General features: G+C 39.2%; 1 protein-coding gene across 7 annotated transcripts in view; it reads right to left on the bottom strand.

Annotated features, from left to right (window-relative positions):
• Window positions 1-908: 908 nt before the first annotated feature.
• Window positions 909-20,382, bottom strand: part of ETV1 (ETS variant transcription factor 1) — a gene marked incomplete at its 3' end in the record, with an annotated part of 64,498 nt that continues 45,024 nt past the window's right edge. For 6 of the 7 annotated variants that reach the window (XM_080340039.1, XM_080340034.1, XM_080340040.1 and 3 more), the window contains 5 exons: window positions 13,620-13,688; window positions 10,767-10,835; window positions 7,581-7,750; window positions 3,712-3,813; window positions 909-1,130 (listed from right to left, as the gene is read on the bottom strand). In XM_080340039.1, the coding sequence (XP_080196165.1) occupies window positions 909-1,130; window positions 3,712-3,813; window positions 7,581-7,750; window positions 10,767-10,835; window positions 13,620-13,688 (632 nt within the window). The remainder of the gene's footprint in view (window positions 1,131-3,711; window positions 3,814-7,580; window positions 7,751-10,766; window positions 10,836-13,619; window positions 13,689-20,382) is intronic. The other variant, XM_080340035.1, reaches the window with a different exon arrangement.

The raw sequence follows: 20,382 nt of genomic DNA, 5'->3' as shown, positions 1-20,382 counted from the left end.
GATATGTGACTTAGTACAGTTAATTTCTATTGATTAAATAACTTATTTATGTACCAAAGGAAATGGAAGGATACAAAATGTCTTCTCCCTCCTGATCAGGATCCTGTATTTAATGCTGACACGATCATCAGAAAGCCTACCACATGTAATTACTACCCTCAAATGGATCTTGAAAGGTCTAAGCCATAGCATGGGCCATACATGTATAGCAACGTGGCACCTGATATGGCATGCGGCTTGCAGTCTGAAGTCAGGGATTTTGCTTGGTCATTGTATATACAGCCACTCTGGCATTAACCGGGCTTTTTTTTGAGGCCACACCAGGAAGAAAAAAAAAAGAAAGAAAGAAAAAAGAAAATCTCTTGAGATATCTGGGTTGTTTTCAGAGGCAAGGTGCAAAGTCTGCCGCTGCAAGCTTCTAAATTAAATGCTGTGGTATATGCTTTGCTCCTCTTTTAGAACTGCAGAAAGACAATTAAGAATGGCAAGAAACAAATGCCCTTGGCATGTTGTGCTGATATCATCATCAAGTGGTTATTTTGCACAATAAGAATTAACTGTACTACGGATACCCAGAGAAAATGTACAATATCTTATGCTGATATGAAACAAAACAGACATGATATAGCTTTTTTGTACTTAAAACCTGTGTGTTCCCTTCCCAAACTTAAGTAAAAAGCAAACCCACCCTTTTCCTCCTGTTACACAGAACAACGTTTAGGTTCCAAACCCCCTTTTCAAATAAAGTGCGCTGTCCATGGCAGACCATAGGAGTAATGCAACAGGAAAAGCCCCTTTTAGTGTACTATTTAAAAAACGAACTGAAGTCGATTAAGCTTTCCTCTGGGTCTTGAGAAAGAGGAGAAGCCGAAGGGAGGGGGGAAACATCCCCTTCACTGTCACTGTTGTTAATAGACATAGCCTTCGTTATAGGGGTGGGTGTTGCAGCAGCCACCGTCCTGCATGTAGACCATGCTCTCATCAAAGTGGGACAGGGGTACAGTGTCCTCCTCGTTGATGTGACGCTCCATGTCAGTCTTCAGTAAGGGGCGTTGGTTGTCTGGAAAAGCCATGGAGAAAAGCGCTTCAGGGTCGCAAACAAACTTGTAGACGTATCTTTCTCCAGCCACCTTAGGACAACAGAAGGGACAAAAAGGTGCAGCGTAAGACCTTGTGGTTTTCCAACTCCAAGTTCAACAGTCTTGTGAAGAATTCACCTTTGTTAAGCAATTAATAATGCAGCAGCACAACTGGTAAGGCAATGACCTAGCAAAGACAAGAGGGTTTTGCAGAAACAGACTGTGCAGAACGCTCTCGGTTTTGCCACACGTGATATCCTGTTGGAAGATGAACTAGGTATTCTAAACTTTTGTTTGTGATCGCTTCCTATACTTAACCACAAATGGAACTGTTCTCATTGGAAAATGTAAACAAATTGTCACTACAGTGGTGAAATAAAATGACTAAGTCCAACATTCTGTGTGCGAAGTGGAAAAAAGAATCACATTGCATGATAGAGATCTCAACTTCATTTTACGCACATTGATTCATACTTAAGTATAAAAGCACTTAGTTATAGTGCATACTGATTGTACAGGGACAGCATAAGCAAATAGGCAGGCTAATATGTACTTAGCAATTGCTCATGCAAAGCTGGGACATTTGGATTTGCTTATGGAGGGGCAATTTGTCCAAGATCCTAAAGTTTTCCTTTATTCAGAAACAGCACTAAATGCCTGTGCTTCATCTCCCTAAAAGCTGGAGAATGGTAAAAACAATAAAGAATTTGTGTCTTATTAAAAAAAAGAAGTCAATATAGTGTCTTCTCAAGGACCTTGAAGAATTACATTAAAAATAAGAACCATGTTGTATGCTCACAGTTTAATAAAATGATTTTAACGTAAAGATCATATTGCCTGCTTCTTGCAACTCCAGCTAGCATGGCACTGGAAGGGAGTGAGTGAATGAAGGTGGTGAAAGTGTTTTTATGGGTGCAAAACAGTCTGAAGCAGCTGCTTCAATTTTCACCTTATTTATTATATAAATAATGTAAAATTTTGGCAGATGCTGTACCTGAAGTAGAAGTTTTTTCATCAAATTAATGTGAGCAAGTTTGACAGACTTAAGGTTGCATTCAGAAATTGGGCATTTGCATAACCTGTTATCATTGCTTAACTTAAAACAAAAGGGGGAAAAACGTGCCTGCAAACCCTTCAGTAAAGAAACCTGCTATGAATCGACAACCACCATTAGTTTTTAATGTACACTAACCGGCCAGATAGAGTGATCCCAGAGCAAACCTCAAACATTGCTATGTCAGAAAAATAAGCATCCAAATTAGCTTTTAAAATGTGTATTAAATACATTCTTGTAGATAATAAAGTAGTAGTTTAAGAGCTAGCAAGCTAGCTGTCAGAAGTACTTGTAAACTTTCCATATTAAATGGATGTGTGGGCTGGGCAGCATTATCAGCCTTACGATATTCCCGTCCCCACCTTTTCAACTTGTTTCACTCTCTTTGCGACTTGCTCTTGCCTCTGTGCTGCCCTTGAGCTGTGCCAGCAGGACTGCTCATGCAGCAGAGCTGGAACCTGCAGCAAGGAGCTCCCCTGCCTGCAGCATCGCCCAGCACAATCCAGCGTTTCAGCTTCTCCCCAGCTGGACCCAGTCTCCAGTCCACTTCACAAACACTCAATGCAAAGAGTTATGTGACACACAGAAATGGATGAGGGACTGTGCTGCTGAAGTACCACAAGCCAATACTACCCCCGATTGTTGTCCCAGTTGCCTCCTGGTTAGTGAAAAAGGAGAATGCTACAATGATCCCATAATCAAAGCAAGAGAACTTTTAACAGGCAACTCCAAACTGGGGCTACACAAAACCTACTGGAAAAATCGTCCAGTAACTCGAGCCAAGAGCATCGTTTCCATTCATGGAATTGGTAAAGGGCAGGTTTAAACACATCAGTCATTAAACGTCACAAAACTAATGTCAAAAGATATGGAACAAGATTTACAGCACAAGGTGTTCATTATGATCTTCGATCACACCTGCCAGTTTTGCAGATGCAACAGACAGGTCTCTCCTATTGATTTCTCAGTCAATCTCCATAGTACTACTTGGCAAGATTTAAAAATATACATGTATAAATCAGCAAGCCAATTAGAAGGATGGCTTGAATACTGTCAGCACAACCAGACTGTTATATATAAATTATTGTTAAATATTTCTCATAATTCAGCCTATTATAAAATATTAAATTCCACTTTAAAATGGTATTATTACAACACTATTGGTAAAATATTAAATTATTTGGTATGTTAATTGGTATCATTTTTCTCCCCATCTTGCACTTACCAAAGTACCCAAGCACTGGGCAGCTAATTCAGAACTGCAAAACATTATTCATACCATACTCTACTGTTTGCCTTTCCCAGGTGGCAGGAAGCTCTTTTGGATATTTTTGAATGTTACCTCTTTCCCTATAATCATGATGTGCATTGTGTGAAGTAAAACCACAGACATTTTATACATAGGAAAAAAAAAACCCTTGATGCATATTCTGGACCTGGTAGGTGAAAAAGCTTAGTGTTTGCCTAAATAGATGAAAAACCTACCTAAGCAATGCAGTTACAAGTACTCCTCATAAACTGACTTACAGATTAATATGCAACACGCCAGTGAAATGCAATACAAAATTAGCTGCTCACCTTTTGCATGATTCCCTTTTCATAATAATAGCGAAGTGATCGGCTAAGTTTATCATAGTTCATAGCTGGCCTATTTTTCTGAATCCCCCAGCGACGTGCCACCTGCCACAAAAATGGATTAGCATTGATTTGTTAAATGCATTTAACAAGCAGATCTTATCATCAGATAGTTCATTTGGGGATGGAGGAGGGGGAACCCTGCAGGTGCAATTAATAAACACAAGAGAAAAGGTTGCCATGACCTGAATTTCCCATTTACTCCTATGACTTTTAATTGGACACAGAGTCATCCATTAAACTTGAAGCAGACTTACTTATTTGCAAATGTAGTGGAGCACTGGGGGGTTTTTCGTTTGTTTTCAATCAACTGATGAAAAAATAAAGCCATATAAAGAGATTATATACAAAAAATATCTATCATGTTCCACCAGAAAACTTTCATGCAAGATGAAAACTTTTCTAGTTTGACACTGTGGATAATTGTATTATTCCTGTGTTTTCCTTGCTGTCAGAACACTAAGTTATATTAAACACACATGCATACACACTTAGTTCATGAACTAATATAGACTGTATGTACTTGGAATGACACTGATGTTGAGATTATTAGGAGATACAAGTCAAAAGCCAAATCTCAGTCTTAAATATTACTTCAGCAAAGAAAATGAATTATCAAGAGGAGGCGGAGTAATTGCTTGGAAGAACTTATATGTCAGTATGAAGAATGGGACAGAAATTTCATAGTTGCAGTTGTATAATGTCCCTTAAAAATAATAATAAATGGGGAGTTGCAAATAACTCATGAAGCCATTCCATAGAGAACAATATGCCTTCTGCTCTGACCTGTGATTTCTACTTGCCTTTATGCTTCCTGTTTTATTGCCAAAGGTAGTTCTGGACCAAGAGACCTTTTGTTTAAATAGCTTAACTGCTTATTCCCCACCTGAAATCATAATTGGCTGTTGGTGACATTTCAATTACTGGCCGTACAAATGACTATCATGTCACCAGAGGGGAAAAAAAGTCAAAGCTGATGAACTCTTTAAAGCACATTTTATAAAAATGTTTGAAAGGTGCATGTGGAAAAAGGAGAGAGTAGCCAAGCAGCTTCTCTGCACACTACTCTGCACAACTTTCCCATAGGTGTCTGGAGCCTTTTGATGCAAACCATAGATGACATGCAGCACTGAGAATTGAAGGGGACTAAATAACAACACCAAAATCCATGACTTTGATCTCCATCTGGACAATAATTTTTAAAATTTCTTTTGAAAGCGTTATTTCCTTTCAATGGTACAGCTTTTCAGGCTCATGTAAATTATCATGGCTCTGCTAACTTCAGCTATGTTATAGCTGTGTTGAAACATATCTCCAATCATGTCAATTTATTCCAGCTGTAGATTTGGCCTAGATGTATAACCTTGATTCGCCCATTCATCTTTGTAACATATGCCTACATCACTCTTTGTTTATTCCTGCCAAGCTTTTTCTGCATTAATCAGAGTCCTAAAAGTTTCCAACAAAACAGGCTTGCATAATAACTAAATACACTGCAAAGATAACTACAACAAAATAATGGTTAAGTATATGTTATGTTATGTGGTATTTTGACATTCCTAAATAAGCAAGCAGGTCCAGAAGTAGTCTTGGTAAGCAAGTCTTCCTGTCCCTGAACTGCACAGCATTCATCAAGTCTTGCTCTGTGGATGTGGTTCAGGCTTCTAGCCTTCCACCCCACCTTCCTGATGAAGGTTGCTGGCCCTGTGGCAAGACAGCAGAAATGGACCTATGCCCAACTCTCAGCCTCCACAGTTCACCGTTATCTACTTTTTGAATGAACTACGGTGCTCTAGGAGCTGATACATATTCATTTTTATTGTCACCCTTTCTACAAGGGCATAAACCTCCAGAAGAGGATGGGATGGAAAGGTCATGTTATTGACATTCTAACCTGCCACAGCTGAACCAACAAGCTCTTTGACTTCCCTTCAATTCACACTTGGCAACCAACAGAAGTGTGCAACTTCCCACAGGCTATTCTTATTTTAATCGACAGTTTCTGTCAGATCCATGACATTCATATGAAAACAACTTAGGCTACTTTGTACTTCCTAAGAGCACAGAGGAGTGAAGGAAGTTTCAAGTAGCCTGCCTCAACCAGATTTTGGATGCAGTGCTCCTCAAAAACACAAAGCAACTGCTAGAAACCCTGACAAGCAGATGATCTAGTTAATCAGAATACGCAGTTCTTTAGGGACTTGCACAATAAGGAAGTCTTAGGGTTTTGTTTTGCTACCTTCCCTTTCTTAACTAACAAATCCTCTTAAGTTTTTGCATCATCTGCTGGGAACCATTTTTCAATAAATCTCTTTAATCTTGAAAAACTTTTAGCATACCTTGAAGACAAGACAAAAATACGATGGTAAAAAATACTCTGACTGGGGTAGAAGGAAAAATTAGATATCCCATTCAACAAAATCAAACAAAAGCCTTTGGAAAGATTTCACTGTTCTCGGCCAGGTCACACAACTAAGTAGCTCATGTAGCCTGCTAAGGCTGCAGACATGCAAGGAAAGTTTCAGTGTCAAATCAACTAAGACTCTTCTGTCGTCAAATCCTCAGATGCACAGTGCCAGGATCTGCCACGGTGACTACCACTAGTGAGGGGGATGCTCAGACAAATGAAAGTGAGCACATGAGTCCTTGCAGCAACCTGCCCCTCAGCCAGACCATGTCGGGAAGGAAAGGGACATCAGTCCTGTTGCCATCCCCAGCTACTCTATCAACCCCTAAGGGCTCTTGGCAGATGATGTAACTTAAATATAAAGAAAGCTTTCAGGTCGCTTATGCCAGCAGATGAATGGCAAACAGCAGAAATAGCTGGTGGAACACAGAAGCAGCCTTACACTCCCAAACCCTCTTACTCAGCTCTAGCTCAGAGGGGATCCTGATGGAAAATATGCTGCGATCTCCTCTATTACCCAACTCTGTCCAAGGGGCTAAAATGTAAACCAGAAAGATGCTGCTTTTTAACAACCCTAATAAAATCATCCGCATCAGTGTTACAATAAAATTCACGGACACCAGATTTTCCAACAATTTCCACGGCTGTTTAGAACACAGGATAGATTATTTAATGCTACCTAGTCCAAAAAAAGTTTACATAATAAAATGTTCAATTTATTCCTGTTTATCACACAAGTGAACTAAGTCACGCTCCAGCAAATAGTCATGAATACAAGTAATTTTATCTACCCCATGAGTCCTTCATGGTTCAGGAGAGCTGTGCGTGTGCATGAGTGTTTGCAAGTCCAGGACCTCAGCGTGCACTAAACAATCTGAAGATACAGATAAGCGCAGGAAGACTCTGAAGATGACTCTAGAAAGGGGGGATTTATATAACTTTGATGGGATTTTAATGCCTAACAATCTTAACTTCCTCCTTTGCCGTCTGTCAGACTTGGGGTCCTTCATTCTACAGCCTAAAAGTTCCAAGTTCCTGTATCTTCACACCAAAGACTATTTGGTGTTCAAAGACTATTCAGGGACAAGTTTCCAAAGGATTTTGGAACACAGCTCTATCCATGAAGTGATTCTGAAAAATCCAGGCCCTAAAATTAATGCCAAGTATTTTATAACTCTAGTACTTGCAATATTTTTACTATTTAGTGGGACTAGAAAATTAAGTCTATGCTTAACCACACCTCTGTCCTAACTGAAGTAACACCCCTGCCATCCTTTCTGTCACCCTTCCAAAGTGCTAATGAAACAAAACACTGAAGGAAAGCAAGACCTAGAGTCCAAAGGAGTACTATTAAATTTGCACAATGGGGCAGTGGATATCGGGACACGCTGTCTGTCTAACATACCTCCTCCGGCTCGATCAGCTTGAATTCCATGCCTCGGCCAGTCCATGCTATGAAGTGAGAGTTTGATGGGTCATCAAGAAGAGCTACCAAGAACTGCCAGAGCTGAAGCGAGCCTCGCCGTTGATACGTGGGTCCCTCGCGGTACATGCCTGGCTCCTGTTTGACATCACCTGCACAGAAGAGCAACAATGTTAGATGAGCAATGCTCAAAAAGCATCATGACTCCATTTGTCAGAAAAACTGGCAAAGCAATCATTAGGGTTAATAAAATAGAGGAAAACATTTCTTACTACCCAGACACCCACAAACGCAACACTCCTCTGTCTCCTGTTAATTGTAAACACTCTTACAATAACACATTAATATACTAAAAAGTACCTAAATTCAGCCATGATTTATGGAAGTCTCCCTAATCCTATCCCCATTTACTTCTGATACATGCAAATCTCGCTTGCAAACCATTTTGCAATATCCTTTATCTGAAAGAGCATGAACTATTTTTGTAGGCAACTCTGATGTCTGAGTACTGCATTTGTGTGCTATACTTTGCACAACCTCCAGGTTTGGAAATGTAATGTATGCTTCGTAAAGCTGCAAAACCGTATTGAGTGAAACTTCTTTTGCATGCAAATGCTTCTAAGGAAAATTTGACAAAGTATTTGACTTGGACTTAAACAGCATGTGCTTTATGTATAGCTATGCAAATCCTGCAGATATGCGAGTTCCTCTGTGGCATATTGGACTTGCATATAAGCACATATTACTTTTACTCATATATGCATATTAGATTAGTATTCCCCTGAAAAGCAGTGAGTTAATTTTTCTAAAATTTCAAATCCAGAGGAAGCTTTTAAAAACAATAATAATACTCTGCTACCAGATCCACAAACTGACAATGAAAGACCATCCTTCTACAGCCATACTGTGTCTTTGTTGGTTTTAAATCATATTTATACTAAACAACTCATGCCAACAACAACAGCTGAAAGGTCTGATGCTGAAGCAGAGAATATTTTTTTCTTCACACAATGATAGCAATCCTTGATACACTGGTAAAACTCCTAATTTCAACTACCAGAACAGCAATACTCTCCAATAAGCAGTGTTTAATACGGAAAGCCAGGACTTCACATTCAACCAAAACATTAGGATGCTCTGATGGCCATTACAGAACAGCTCCGTGTAGTCAAAGAATAATAATATTTAAAATGGAGCACTTCCTTTTGTAATCAGGAAAGAAAATTGAGTCAATAGCTGTGGAAAACAAATAAATCAACACAAAGCTTTTTGGTTTATGTGAGGTTCAAGTTCCAGTCCTGAAAGGCCTTCGTTTTCAAGGACAGGATTTTTCTTTTAACGATAGCTGAGCGATGCACAAATAGCAAGTGCAGTATTACAGAGGATCAGATTCTTTGCCTGTGCCGATCTTTAATGTCAAATGAAGCAGCTGAGAACCTACTTCTGAAACATCATGACTAGCCCTGAGCTAACACCACTTTTGCTTTACTGGCCAAAACATGATGACAAATCCATTATTTTTTCCTCAAAAGTCATAATGCTACAAGTACAAACACACCTATTTGTATTACAACATCAGTCTTCTAGAGTACAAGGTATCCTGTCAATGGACAGTCACAGAAGCTGGCAGCAATCACTTGCTTTGCAAGCGCACGAATATTTGCAAACATTTATTTCTTTTATGGTATTTGTATTTCTTTTCCGTTTTCATTCCCTTTCCTGTACAAAACCCAAACAAACAAAAAGGATTTTCAACAAAGACATGGACAAATGCTACTCCTGAAGAGTTTTAAGTTCTTGTCATATAGGTCTTATCCCATTGCCATAAATGTAAATATGAATTTGCCACTGACACTGAAGACAGGTCACATTCACAATCATTGACACAATGTGCCTTAAAAAGGTAAGAGGGTGAGGGGAAAGTAGGCAATCCAAAGCCAGTAGACTTTCAATAAACTACCCTTTCAGTGAATGTGTCAACCCAGTGACAATGCAATTCTGGATTGAGCGTACTTCAGTTAGGTTTAACACTATTTCAAATCCTCTATTTATTTCTTGCCATTCCTTACAAACCTTGGAATGCATGTTGTACCTCCATTTGAGGAATGTGTAATTCTTTGGGTTACCTTCATTTTAGAGTCTCCCACTCTTCAGCAAAGACAACAAATGCTGCCAGACACGCAATAGCTTTGTAATCCATATTAAGTGATTCTCAGGGGAAAACAAACAAAATAAAGCAGGAGAAAAACCCCAAGAGTTCTCCAGCTCTACTTTTAGCTATGGTCAGAGAGCTGTTCACAAGTTTATCAGAAGGTATCACATCTTTTCCGGTAAAATAAATAAAGCCGTACATGCATCCACTAACACAAAGAAGCCACTCCAGCATATTTAAATAATCCATCTCCAAATTACTTCCCAAAGTTGCAGACTAACAGAGTCACCAGTCAGAAATACTGAGTCCATCTACTTTGTCTATAACAAAATAAATCTGAAATCAACTGAGTTACACCAGGAACCTGATTTTACATCAGAGTAACTGAGGATAATTTGGGCCATTTATTTTAATTGACCTCAGAATCCCTCTTGGAAAAAAAATCTGTTGTAATGGGTACTGCTGTGAAAAGATCATTGATTTGTTATCAATCCCACTGAAAAATAAACCAATAGTACAATGTTTAACATGGTGCAAATATACTGACACAAACACAAAAATGCCCTATACACTCACTCCCCACTATTCATCACTTCACAGACAGCGAGACAAGAGGCTTAATCCTCAGTAAAACCAAAGCTGCCGCCTTCTCCACCGTTTTGTTAATTATAAGAACAGCTTTCATTAAATCTCAAACAACAAGCAGTATGTGATCATCAGTGCAATGGAAATCCTCCTATTACTTCTCAACTGTACAGGAACTGAGCTCTTCTGCCACAACTCTGGATACAGCATCTTTCACTGGCAAAAGTCAAACCACATCCTATTGAAAAGGAGACTTTGGTTTCAAGAGACAAAGGTCAGCTTTGGTTGGGCGCACCGCAAATGGTGTGTTAAGGAATCCTACATCGGAACGTTACTGAGCTTTTTTTGATCAGCAACAGAGAAAAGTCCCTCACCTATTCCTTTTTCATCTCCTGACACACGAAAAAGAAAGAGAAATGTGTCATACATACCGTCAAACTTCTCTGGAACAACACAAGTGTCATCATAAAACTGCCTAGGTCCCTTTTCATACATGCAACCTGTAAGTTAAAAAAGAGAGAGATGTTTATATAAAAGATGCATGGAGAAAGAAGAGACCATAGGTTTAATGCCAGAGGGAACACTAAGTCATAGAGGAATCAGATTAATATCCCACATCCTTTACACATCACCCAATCGCAACATTTTGGCCTCAGTACAGGGTTGTTTATTTAATGTATGCATTCCCAAAAGACTGTTAATCTCCACCTGCAAAAATGAAAAAGCACCCCTTTTTCTCTATGATTTATTCTAAAATGTTTGTCTCATTTCCTGTTTGAACTAGCACGGCTTTGACTTTTAACCATTGGTTCCTGTGGGTCTTCTCCCTGCGAGACTAAAATGTCCTACTCAGTATCTCCTCCTCATACTCACAGAAGTCACCCCCCTTGATGATTCCTCCAAATAAGATAATTCTGTACAATTTATTTTTGCTGTTAAAAGACACTCTCTGCAACCCTACGTTCCTCCTAGCACTTTCTTCTGTACACAGTCCCACTTTTCAGTATTATTTTAATGTTTTGCTTAACCAGAACTGCAGTGTATGCAAGTATCAGCCTCACCAGTGCTACTCAGCAAGACAAAACATCTCCTCCTCTCCTGTCTCCCTATGGCCCTACTTTTGACTGTGCAAATACTACAAGCGGCCTTTTTGCCATATAGTTGCAGTACTCGGTTGGGCTGTTTTTCCACTGTGAAGCCGAGGAGGAGGAGGCCCACCTCAAAATCATTTTTTCCAATATACTGCTTCCCGGTTCCATAGGCCTGGTCTACACTGAGCATATTAAAAAAACATTTTGTTTAATGTGCCCAGATTACCAAACAATTCAAACTGTTTTCTATGACTGCCCTGTCCTGCCCATTATTTACCACTCTGCCTATCTTTGTGCCATAAAGTTATCTATTAACTTTGTCCCGTATCTTTACTGAAAATGATGAATAGCAACACTCCTGATATCAATTCCTACAGAACTATAATAGAAACAATCCATTCAGAGATGACTGGCCAGTGCCAGCCACTTTTAGATCTGTCAGTTGGCCAGGTCTTAATGTATTTAATGTGTACTTTATTGATACTGCTTTGTGCTAACTTCTTAATCAGAATGTAATGCAGTGGCAAATTGAATGCCACAAAAAGTCTAAATATAAGATACAAGTATCTTTAGCAACTAAACTTTTAATCTTAGCAAAGAATAGAATCAGATTTGACATGACCTTTTTTCCATAAAATCATGTTGAGTGATTTCCAAATAGAGAGAACAAATATTTATTGAACATCACTGCTTTTTCTGCGTCATTCATAACAATTTTAACACCTCCGAGTACTCATGAGTGTATAACAGGGCAAAGATTGTTTTTCCCATGTCTGTGCTCTGATTAAAATTTAAATCTGTTGACCTTAGCCCTGCAGCCTGTGGATTTTTCCCTGATGTCTTTCACCTCTCTTATCAAGGTTCTATACTTCATATAATTTCATATACCAAGACTGTTATAAATTTCCAGCTCCTGTTTCACCCTCCTTGTTAAACAACACCTTTTATTTCTATTTTCTGCCTTTATTCCACCCCAGAAGCAGTTGGGCTTTCAGCCAGATTTGTTATCTTTCCGGTTGTGTCTTTTCACTAGTGTTCATTCACTAGTCTTACTAGAGGACTTGGATTCATACATCTGTCTAAATTCTCATCAATCTCAAAACCAATTTCCCTCATGTTTGTGAAATTTGCCCCTTGGAATAAAAACAAATAAACCCTAAACAAGCAAACAAAAAATTGACAAGAAAGATACACCAAAGCAGGGAAGTGGAGAGTACAACATCTTTTTCAATGGTCTTCTTTCTTAGTTCTGTTGGCCTTCTCTTTTCTAATACATTTAAAGCGCTTTTACTCAGAATTATTAATTTTGACAATGATGTAAGTTCTGCCCTACTGAAGAGTGGCCAAAGGAACTGGGGCTGTTTAGCCTGAAGAAAAGGAGGCTGAGGGGAGACCTTACTGCTGTCTAAAACCACCTGAAAGGAGGCTGTATCATGGAAGGTGTTGGTCTCTTCTCCCAAGTAACAAGCAACAGAACAAGAGGAAATGGCCTCAAGTTGTGCCAGGGGAGGTTTAGGTTGGATATTAGGCAAAATTTCTTCACCAAAAGGTTTATTACTAAGCATTGGAACAGGTCGCCCAGGGAAGTGCTTGAGTCACCAACCCTGAAGGCATTTAAAAGATATGTAGGTGGGGCACTTAGGGACATGGTTTAGTGGTAGACTTGACAGTGTTAGGTTAACGGTTGGACTTGATGATCTTAAAGATCTTTTCCAACCTAAATGATTCTAAGTCATTAGGATTTTTGGTATGTATCAAATGGCTATATAGTTTGAGCCTACGCAGCACCAAAACATTGCAAAAATCATAACAAAAGGAAAAGCCAAAAACCTCCACTGAATAAAATTGATTGTTTAACAGTTAACTGAGCCTGTCACACCAATAGCCTGGAAAAAAAATCACTTGAGCAGAATGAGTGAAATGAACGAATTTTTAAGTGTCTCTTCCTTTCAACTGCTAGAGGCCTTGAAAAGCAGAACGAGTAAATTCATAATAAAATTGCTTCCATCCTGATCAACCTGTAGCACTAAAAGAAGCTACAAAAAAAATCAGAAACTCAAGACTGGGAAGGGAAAGAAAGATGATGCGAGTCTTCTCAGCAGCAGAATTAAACCAGTGAACCCCAAATCCCCCTAGGCTTTTTAATTTTTTACATTTCTCTCATATAGAAGCGATACATAATAGAAAACTTAACTTCTGTTCTGTTGGGGTGAGCCAGGAAGCCTTCTTGCCTCATGTAAATGGAATGGCAGCTAGGCACTTCTGAAAGGAGAAGATGACAATGCTAGTCAGAAGACTGTCTGAAATTAAAGGTGTGCAGGTTACCAATGAGACAGGCTGCAGGCAGAATAGCAACAAAAAGGATGCAAGTTACAGTGAGGAGGAACCTGTCAACACACAGTCAGCAATTCAGAGCAGCATGCACAAGCCATGGCAGAGGAGAAAACCATAATGTGAGGATCATAGAGCCCACCTAACATAGGCACTTGAACTCAAACAATTATTGTAATCAATTTTGCTAAAAGCTGACTTCCATGACAATCACGCTTTAGACCATCCACAGATCAAAAAAAGCCACACAGGACAGTATAAATATTTTAAGCTCTGTGCTTGTATATCTACCTTTGTAACTAATTCAACCTAGCATTTTTAATAAATTACACAGAAAAGCCTGCCAATCACACTGGAGACTTATAAACTCTAATACAAGGAATGCCAGAGTGAATTTAGAATAGGATATTGCTTTTTAGACTCCAGTTAAGGACTTGAAGGGTTAATGAAATTTTCTGCAATTACTAAGCATTTCATGTAGGAATTCAGATACATCAATTTCACCCTCCAACTGTACATCCTTAAACAAAAAAAAGACAAATCCCCTCCCCCCCTCAAAAAAGAAATAGTGTGCACATTTTAAGTAATACAGACATTCACCATTCCCCACTTCTACTCCAATCTGCAAAAAGAATGAGAAAAACCAAACAGAACAAATGAAAACAGTGCTCTTTAAACATCTTTCTATTTTTAACCTGTGTCTTGCACTGTCCCCAAGTAGCTACATCCTATGCACTAGGATTTGCAAACAGAAATATACCATAAATGTTTGCCCTTCTAGATCATGTTAAACCTACTTCTTGGATATCAAAAATCCTGCTTAACAAAGTCTATTTGATCTTGTGATAAACTCCTACCCTAAACTATGCAATCTGTTACCAGTAACTCGTAACTCTTTCAGAGATGCAAACAGAGGTCGAAAGAGCAGACATTATTTTTCCAACACTGCCTACAGACTCTTTGAGGCTGTGATTCCAAATTTCACTGTTCACTGACTAGTGATGAGTATCAAAGATTTGGCAGGATAAGAAAATAAGGTTTTACATTGACTTCACAAAACAAGTGAAACACAGGGCAGTAATAATAAGTTTCCTCTAACAGTCCACAGTCTCTCTTGCACATCTGTGCCGAACTCTTCATTACCTACTCTGGATGAAACACTCGGTGCCTGCCTGCTCAGGCCTCGAGAATCTCTAATGTCTCAGGCAGCCATTCTGAGCAACCACAGGAATCAGTGACTCAGTGATCACCCGAGTCAAGTACAGCTCTGTACACGAGAAGTCAAGGCTACAAGTACTGGTTCACCTGCAAGGAATCACTTACGTTACCAAGCAGATTGAATTTTAAGGAGAATGGAAAAATCTACGTAAAAAAAGAGGAAGTTAAAGAACTGAAACAGATGCTATTTTCTATTTTAGGTTAAAATCCACCCGTATTGGCAGCAAAACCCTTTTTTGACTCATGAACTCCACTCCTGCAAAGTGATACAGCAGAGTATACAGAACAAATAATTATGCACACATCCAAGAAGTTGTGTTCTTAGCCAATTTGGGGTTTCATCTCCCATGTTCCTAAGTCAATTATAATTAACATCTGGAGTCTTTTTAAGGCAAGCATTGTTTGTACCAACATTACTCAATCTTCTGGTTAGCCTGTGCTTAAACAGTCCACAGAGGACCAAAAAATACAGCAAGGAAGAGTTTATTTCTCGTAAAGTAACTAGAGTCTTGTTATCTTAAAGTGCTATCAGTTAATTTATGACTATCAGAGTGGGTCAGACTCTAATCAAATTGTAGAAACATTTCCAAAGTGATTATTCAATCAAATGACTAACATGGTTAATTAGGAGCCATAAACATTGCTCTGAAGTTCATCAAAGTAATGACTTGCCCAGAAAAATTACTGCTAATTAAATTGCCTGCTGCTTTCATTTCTACCTTATCTAATAAAAAGTCCAACCAATGAAATTTAGCATTGCAGTTTTAAATTGTACTAAATGCTTGACTAAGACCCAGAAGTATTTTTACAAGCTAAGCGGAGCTACTTCAAAAGAAAACATTTTAGTGCAGAAATTACAGAGCAATTATATGTTTTCTTCTCCTGAAAGCATTACTTCAAGACAACAAATGAGACAGAATTAGGAATAAAACACTTCTAGGGTAGGATCCAAGTGTCTGAGGTGACTGATTCTATCACCTTTTAACAATTTGTAGTCTTCTAAGCAAAATGTGCCTTGATTTAGGACACACAAACTTATTTCAGGCTTTTAATGAAATAATTCACATTGTAAAGTTACATCATTTCAAGAACAGCAGAGCCCCCTTTTTTTTTTAAAAAAAAAAAACTTCTAAAAATACAGAGACATTAAAAATAAAAAAAATTTTATTAATTTGGAATACTTAGAGGTCAGTCTTCATTGTTTGCCTTGCTAACAGCAACATAGTAGTCATCTTAAAACAATGAATATGGCCTTATATCATATTGGGTTGAAACATTTTTTTCCCAGTTGGTGTTATATCAAAAATATGCGTAACCTAGACACTGGAGAAATGCGTTCTCATCTGAGACTGTCACAAACAAGAATACTGGAAATAAGCTCTGCTGTGCCTTCATCAAAATACATCAAAGCAGAAAAAAAAGACTTCCTCAGGACAAGAAAAATCTACTACTGAATTATCAGGTAGACGTTCTACATTTCATATTAAGGAAGACACTTGAATGGTCCCTTGGTAAGGAAGATTTTAATATTAATTATCCTATCAGGATTTAAAGGGCTAGGTTGTCTCAGCCCTATTTAACTCAACGTAGGTAAGGAATACTTAAATTTCCTTTTCTGATTGTTTTTCAGAGATAAGGACCAGGTTTCAGACCCACAATCACACCCTGCGCAGAAACAAACAGAATTTCAGCCCGCGTGCCCAGCCAGGCGAGACATGGTGAAGACTAAGCTTCTGCAGGCAACGGGACAAACTGGCCATCTCCTCCTGAATGAAGCAGAGCGAAGCAGGACCTAGAAACCTGAACCAGGATTTATTCTTCAGTCACTTCTGTTTCTGACCTTACATATCCTTCCTATCTAAAGGACTCCTTGTTATGTTACACTCTAACTCTGAATTACTTTTTAGTTCGCTTTATCAACATCATCAGAAGATTTGGAGGCCCAGGGCACAGCCCATGTGCATTGTGACAAAGCATAGTGCAATACATAGCTATCGCATTACATACATGCATGTGTAGAGAGAGAGACCAAGCTTAGAAGGTGTGGACAATCTGAAATAGTGTGGGTGAAGAGTCGAGTTATGGGCCTGGCACTGGTCTCCATGTGGCAGCTCTGGGGAATGGTACAGTGTCCTGAGGAGTGGCTGCTTCGTGCAGTGAGCCTGCTACCAAGTCACCTCAACTCATATGCGAAACTTGTCTACTTCCCTACCAGTATAAAACAAAGCAATGACACTAAAACTGGAACCTTCTTACTATGTGCCCATTTACTTCTCCAATTTACACTTTATTATGAACTAAGTCATATTAAGAACAGTTCCCAAAAGGAACTGCTCCCAAAGGGGCAGTTCCCCAAAACTCTGGAGGGGCTCCACTGGCAGTGTATACAGCCAGTCCTATAATTTAACTTCCACCATATCCTTCAAAATGTAATTACATGCGTTTTGATGCCTATTTCAGCAATTCAGAGTTGGTGCGTCTGTACAAAGAGACATAAACGTGCTCTGTCACTTGTCTTCACGTAGGCAAGAAATACAGCATGTGCAGATTCCTCCCTTGTGTGCTGCTGAGCACAGGATACTCACAAGCCCTTTGAGTAGCTGGGACCAACCCAGCTCCCAGGTGCCACTGGCACATGGCAGTCTGACCTTGTGCTACACAGGGTGAGAAGAACACCAGTTCTGCCTTTGGTGCCCTGCAGAGCTCTGCCATGGGCTTACCTGAGCAACACAAGCATTTCCCTGGTACGCAAAGAGGTGGTTGGTGCAGTGGGAGAGATTTTTTCCAAGTGCAGAGACAAAGGTAGCCTTTTCAAAATAAAATGCTCATGCTAGAACATGTCGTATTTCTGGCCTCAAACTTAAAACATCATAATCACACTCTAAGTAACTTTTCTGTTGATGGATTTCCAAGAACACTGATAAACTGTTTACAAAGGAGCGCTTCCATCCATCACTGAAACACATTTAGCCTCCTGGTGGAAAGCAGCTGTTTTCCACCACTGAGGAGCTCTGACCAGGCCAAGGGTGAGGAGCAATACTGAAAATACTGGAAAACAGACAGGGCTTTTTAGGTAAGAAAGAAAATTCTTCAAATCAGACTGCAACAAGTGGCTAAAGTGGCACCAGGCATCACTAAAAAAGATGCATGATCTATATTTTGCAGGGAGAAGTACCAAATGATTCTCTTTGATCATGAAACCTATGATTTTGTAAACCTGAAGAACACATTAAGATTAAAACTAGTACAGGTGTCCAAAAAGAGACACTCAGAACTTAGGACAATCCCCCTATACAGAAAGTGCTTGAGTGTATTTCACAATGACAAATGCTGGTGGACCATGTTTTAGTTCAACCACCTATAAAAGCACTATCCCCTCAGAAGCTACATAATTACAAGAGAGTCCTACATATTGGTAAAATCCTGGCAACCCAAAAGTCAGCATTATTTTTCCATTAGCAGGTTCAGCATGAAAAATGTAGGTGCACTGAAGTTACATGGGTGAAAACAGAGTCACTGTCTTCTCTGATAAAAATCAAGCATTCTCTTCCTGAACCATTATGCAGTTTTAAAACATTTAGAATCAAAGGTTTTGTTGATCATTTTGACTGTCACTAGCCTTCATACCAGTAATTAGGAGAAAAAAAATCTCCAAGTGTATGTACTCATAGGTACACATACATTCCCTTATAAAAATCACCTATTAAAATTTGTTCAGTTTAATTTCTTACATCTCACTTGACAAAAACCTACCGGAGAACTAGATTCGGCCCTACCAGCTCAGGTCTAAGTGGAATTATTACACATGTACAGAAAAAAAGCCTTTAAGCAAACAGCTTCGTTTCCACAACTTTGGGTTTTAGATCTATGACAACATCTAATGCATTTTCTGAGACCAGATGTCAACAGCCTGTCTAGGCGATGTGTAACTTTTTATACAGCAGAGCAGGAAAACAAAGGCTCATACATTCAGCTCTGAATTGAAATTCCACATGGAGCTGATCTTTTGAGCATACTTTAAAATCATATATTTGCTTTTATTAACCTCAGTAACTGTAAAACGTATTTTAAACATTGCTTCCCTTTGAATTCAAAAGAATGCAGCAGTATTTTCTCTCTGCCTCGCTCCTTTTGTTGGTAATCTTACTGCAAAAATGTCTGTGTTGCTTTTTCTCCCCTGCCCCATCCCCTGCCTGTAAAATCGAAGTTGGACAAACACTGCACGGCTGAAGTGACATATTTGAATGGAATTCAGACCAACCAGTTCCTGTTTATGTTTCTGATTTGAGAATGTAGCCTTCTCATTCACTATACATTAGAAACACACCAAGGCCATAAATGGTGTCAGCTTACAGGCAGGCAGGGCCAAGGAGCATTAATCATTACTTTAAGGCAACTGGCAAAAGCAGCAGCTGAGGGAACACTACACCCTTCAGCTCCGCATAAATGGACATTCCAGGGTTTGGCGTGTGTGCTTTTTTTTTTTTTTTCCCTTCAGCATCCATTTTATGAATGAAACTTCAGGCTGCACAGAGTCCATTCATATAAAAGCTATGCTCACAGGGCTCAGTCTCTCGGGATCAATCGGTCTTGGGTAAGGCTGATGTGATTGGTTTAAGGCAGGCTTCAGCCTTCCATTACTGATTTAAAATGCAGCCTGTGTCCATTTGACCTGCGTTAATGCACAAAGAGTAAATCCAGACTGCGCTCTCAATCCTCAAATCAAATCATTAGCCAGTGCCACTTACTGTAACTGTAGATTTAGAGGAAATTTATCCATTTCTTTGAAAAACAGGGACTGCAGGACAATTTTTCAGATTGTATTGTCTGCTTTGAGAGGAAGAATAAATGTATGGTCTCCTACCTATATGCTCACATTAGCCTGGTATTCAGGTTTTTCTTTGTTCATGAAGATAATATTAAAAATGAATTCTATTCTAACTACAGATTTCCCTCAGACAGAACTAGTGAATAGAGCAAATCAGTTAGATAGGAAGCAAGTGAGAAGTTAAAATTCTGCCATTCATAGCAATCTTCTCAAGTCCAGGTTTCCCAAGGTTCCCCCTCAGATGCTCGTATTTTCTACTGTCATACCATCCAACAGCAGATTGTGTTTATGTGTTTTAAGGGCACATACAAAGCACAGTGCAGCTTAACGACTGAAAAAAATCCACACTCATTCACTGAAAGAGCACAGCAAAGACAAGCTCCTGAAACAGAAGGGTGAAATATTTTAAACCACAGAAGTGAGACTCAGGGAAACTGCAAAACCAAAAACGAGGAGGGGAAGACTTCTTAAACCTACTGAATACAAGAGCAAACCGCCACCACTTCTCCCCTCCTGCCTTTATGCCAGCTGGATTTTCATTGAGAACAATTGTACTGCTGTGTAAAAGAATGTAGAGGC

The sequence above is a fragment of the Nesoenas mayeri genome (assembly GCF_963082525.1).
Source record: "Nesoenas mayeri genome assembly, chromosome: 2".
NCBI lineage: Eukaryota > Metazoa > Chordata > Aves > Columbiformes > Columbidae > Nesoenas > Nesoenas mayeri.
The sequence above is the reverse complement of the archived record's forward strand: the minus strand, read 5'-3'. Positions and strand labels throughout refer to the sequence as shown.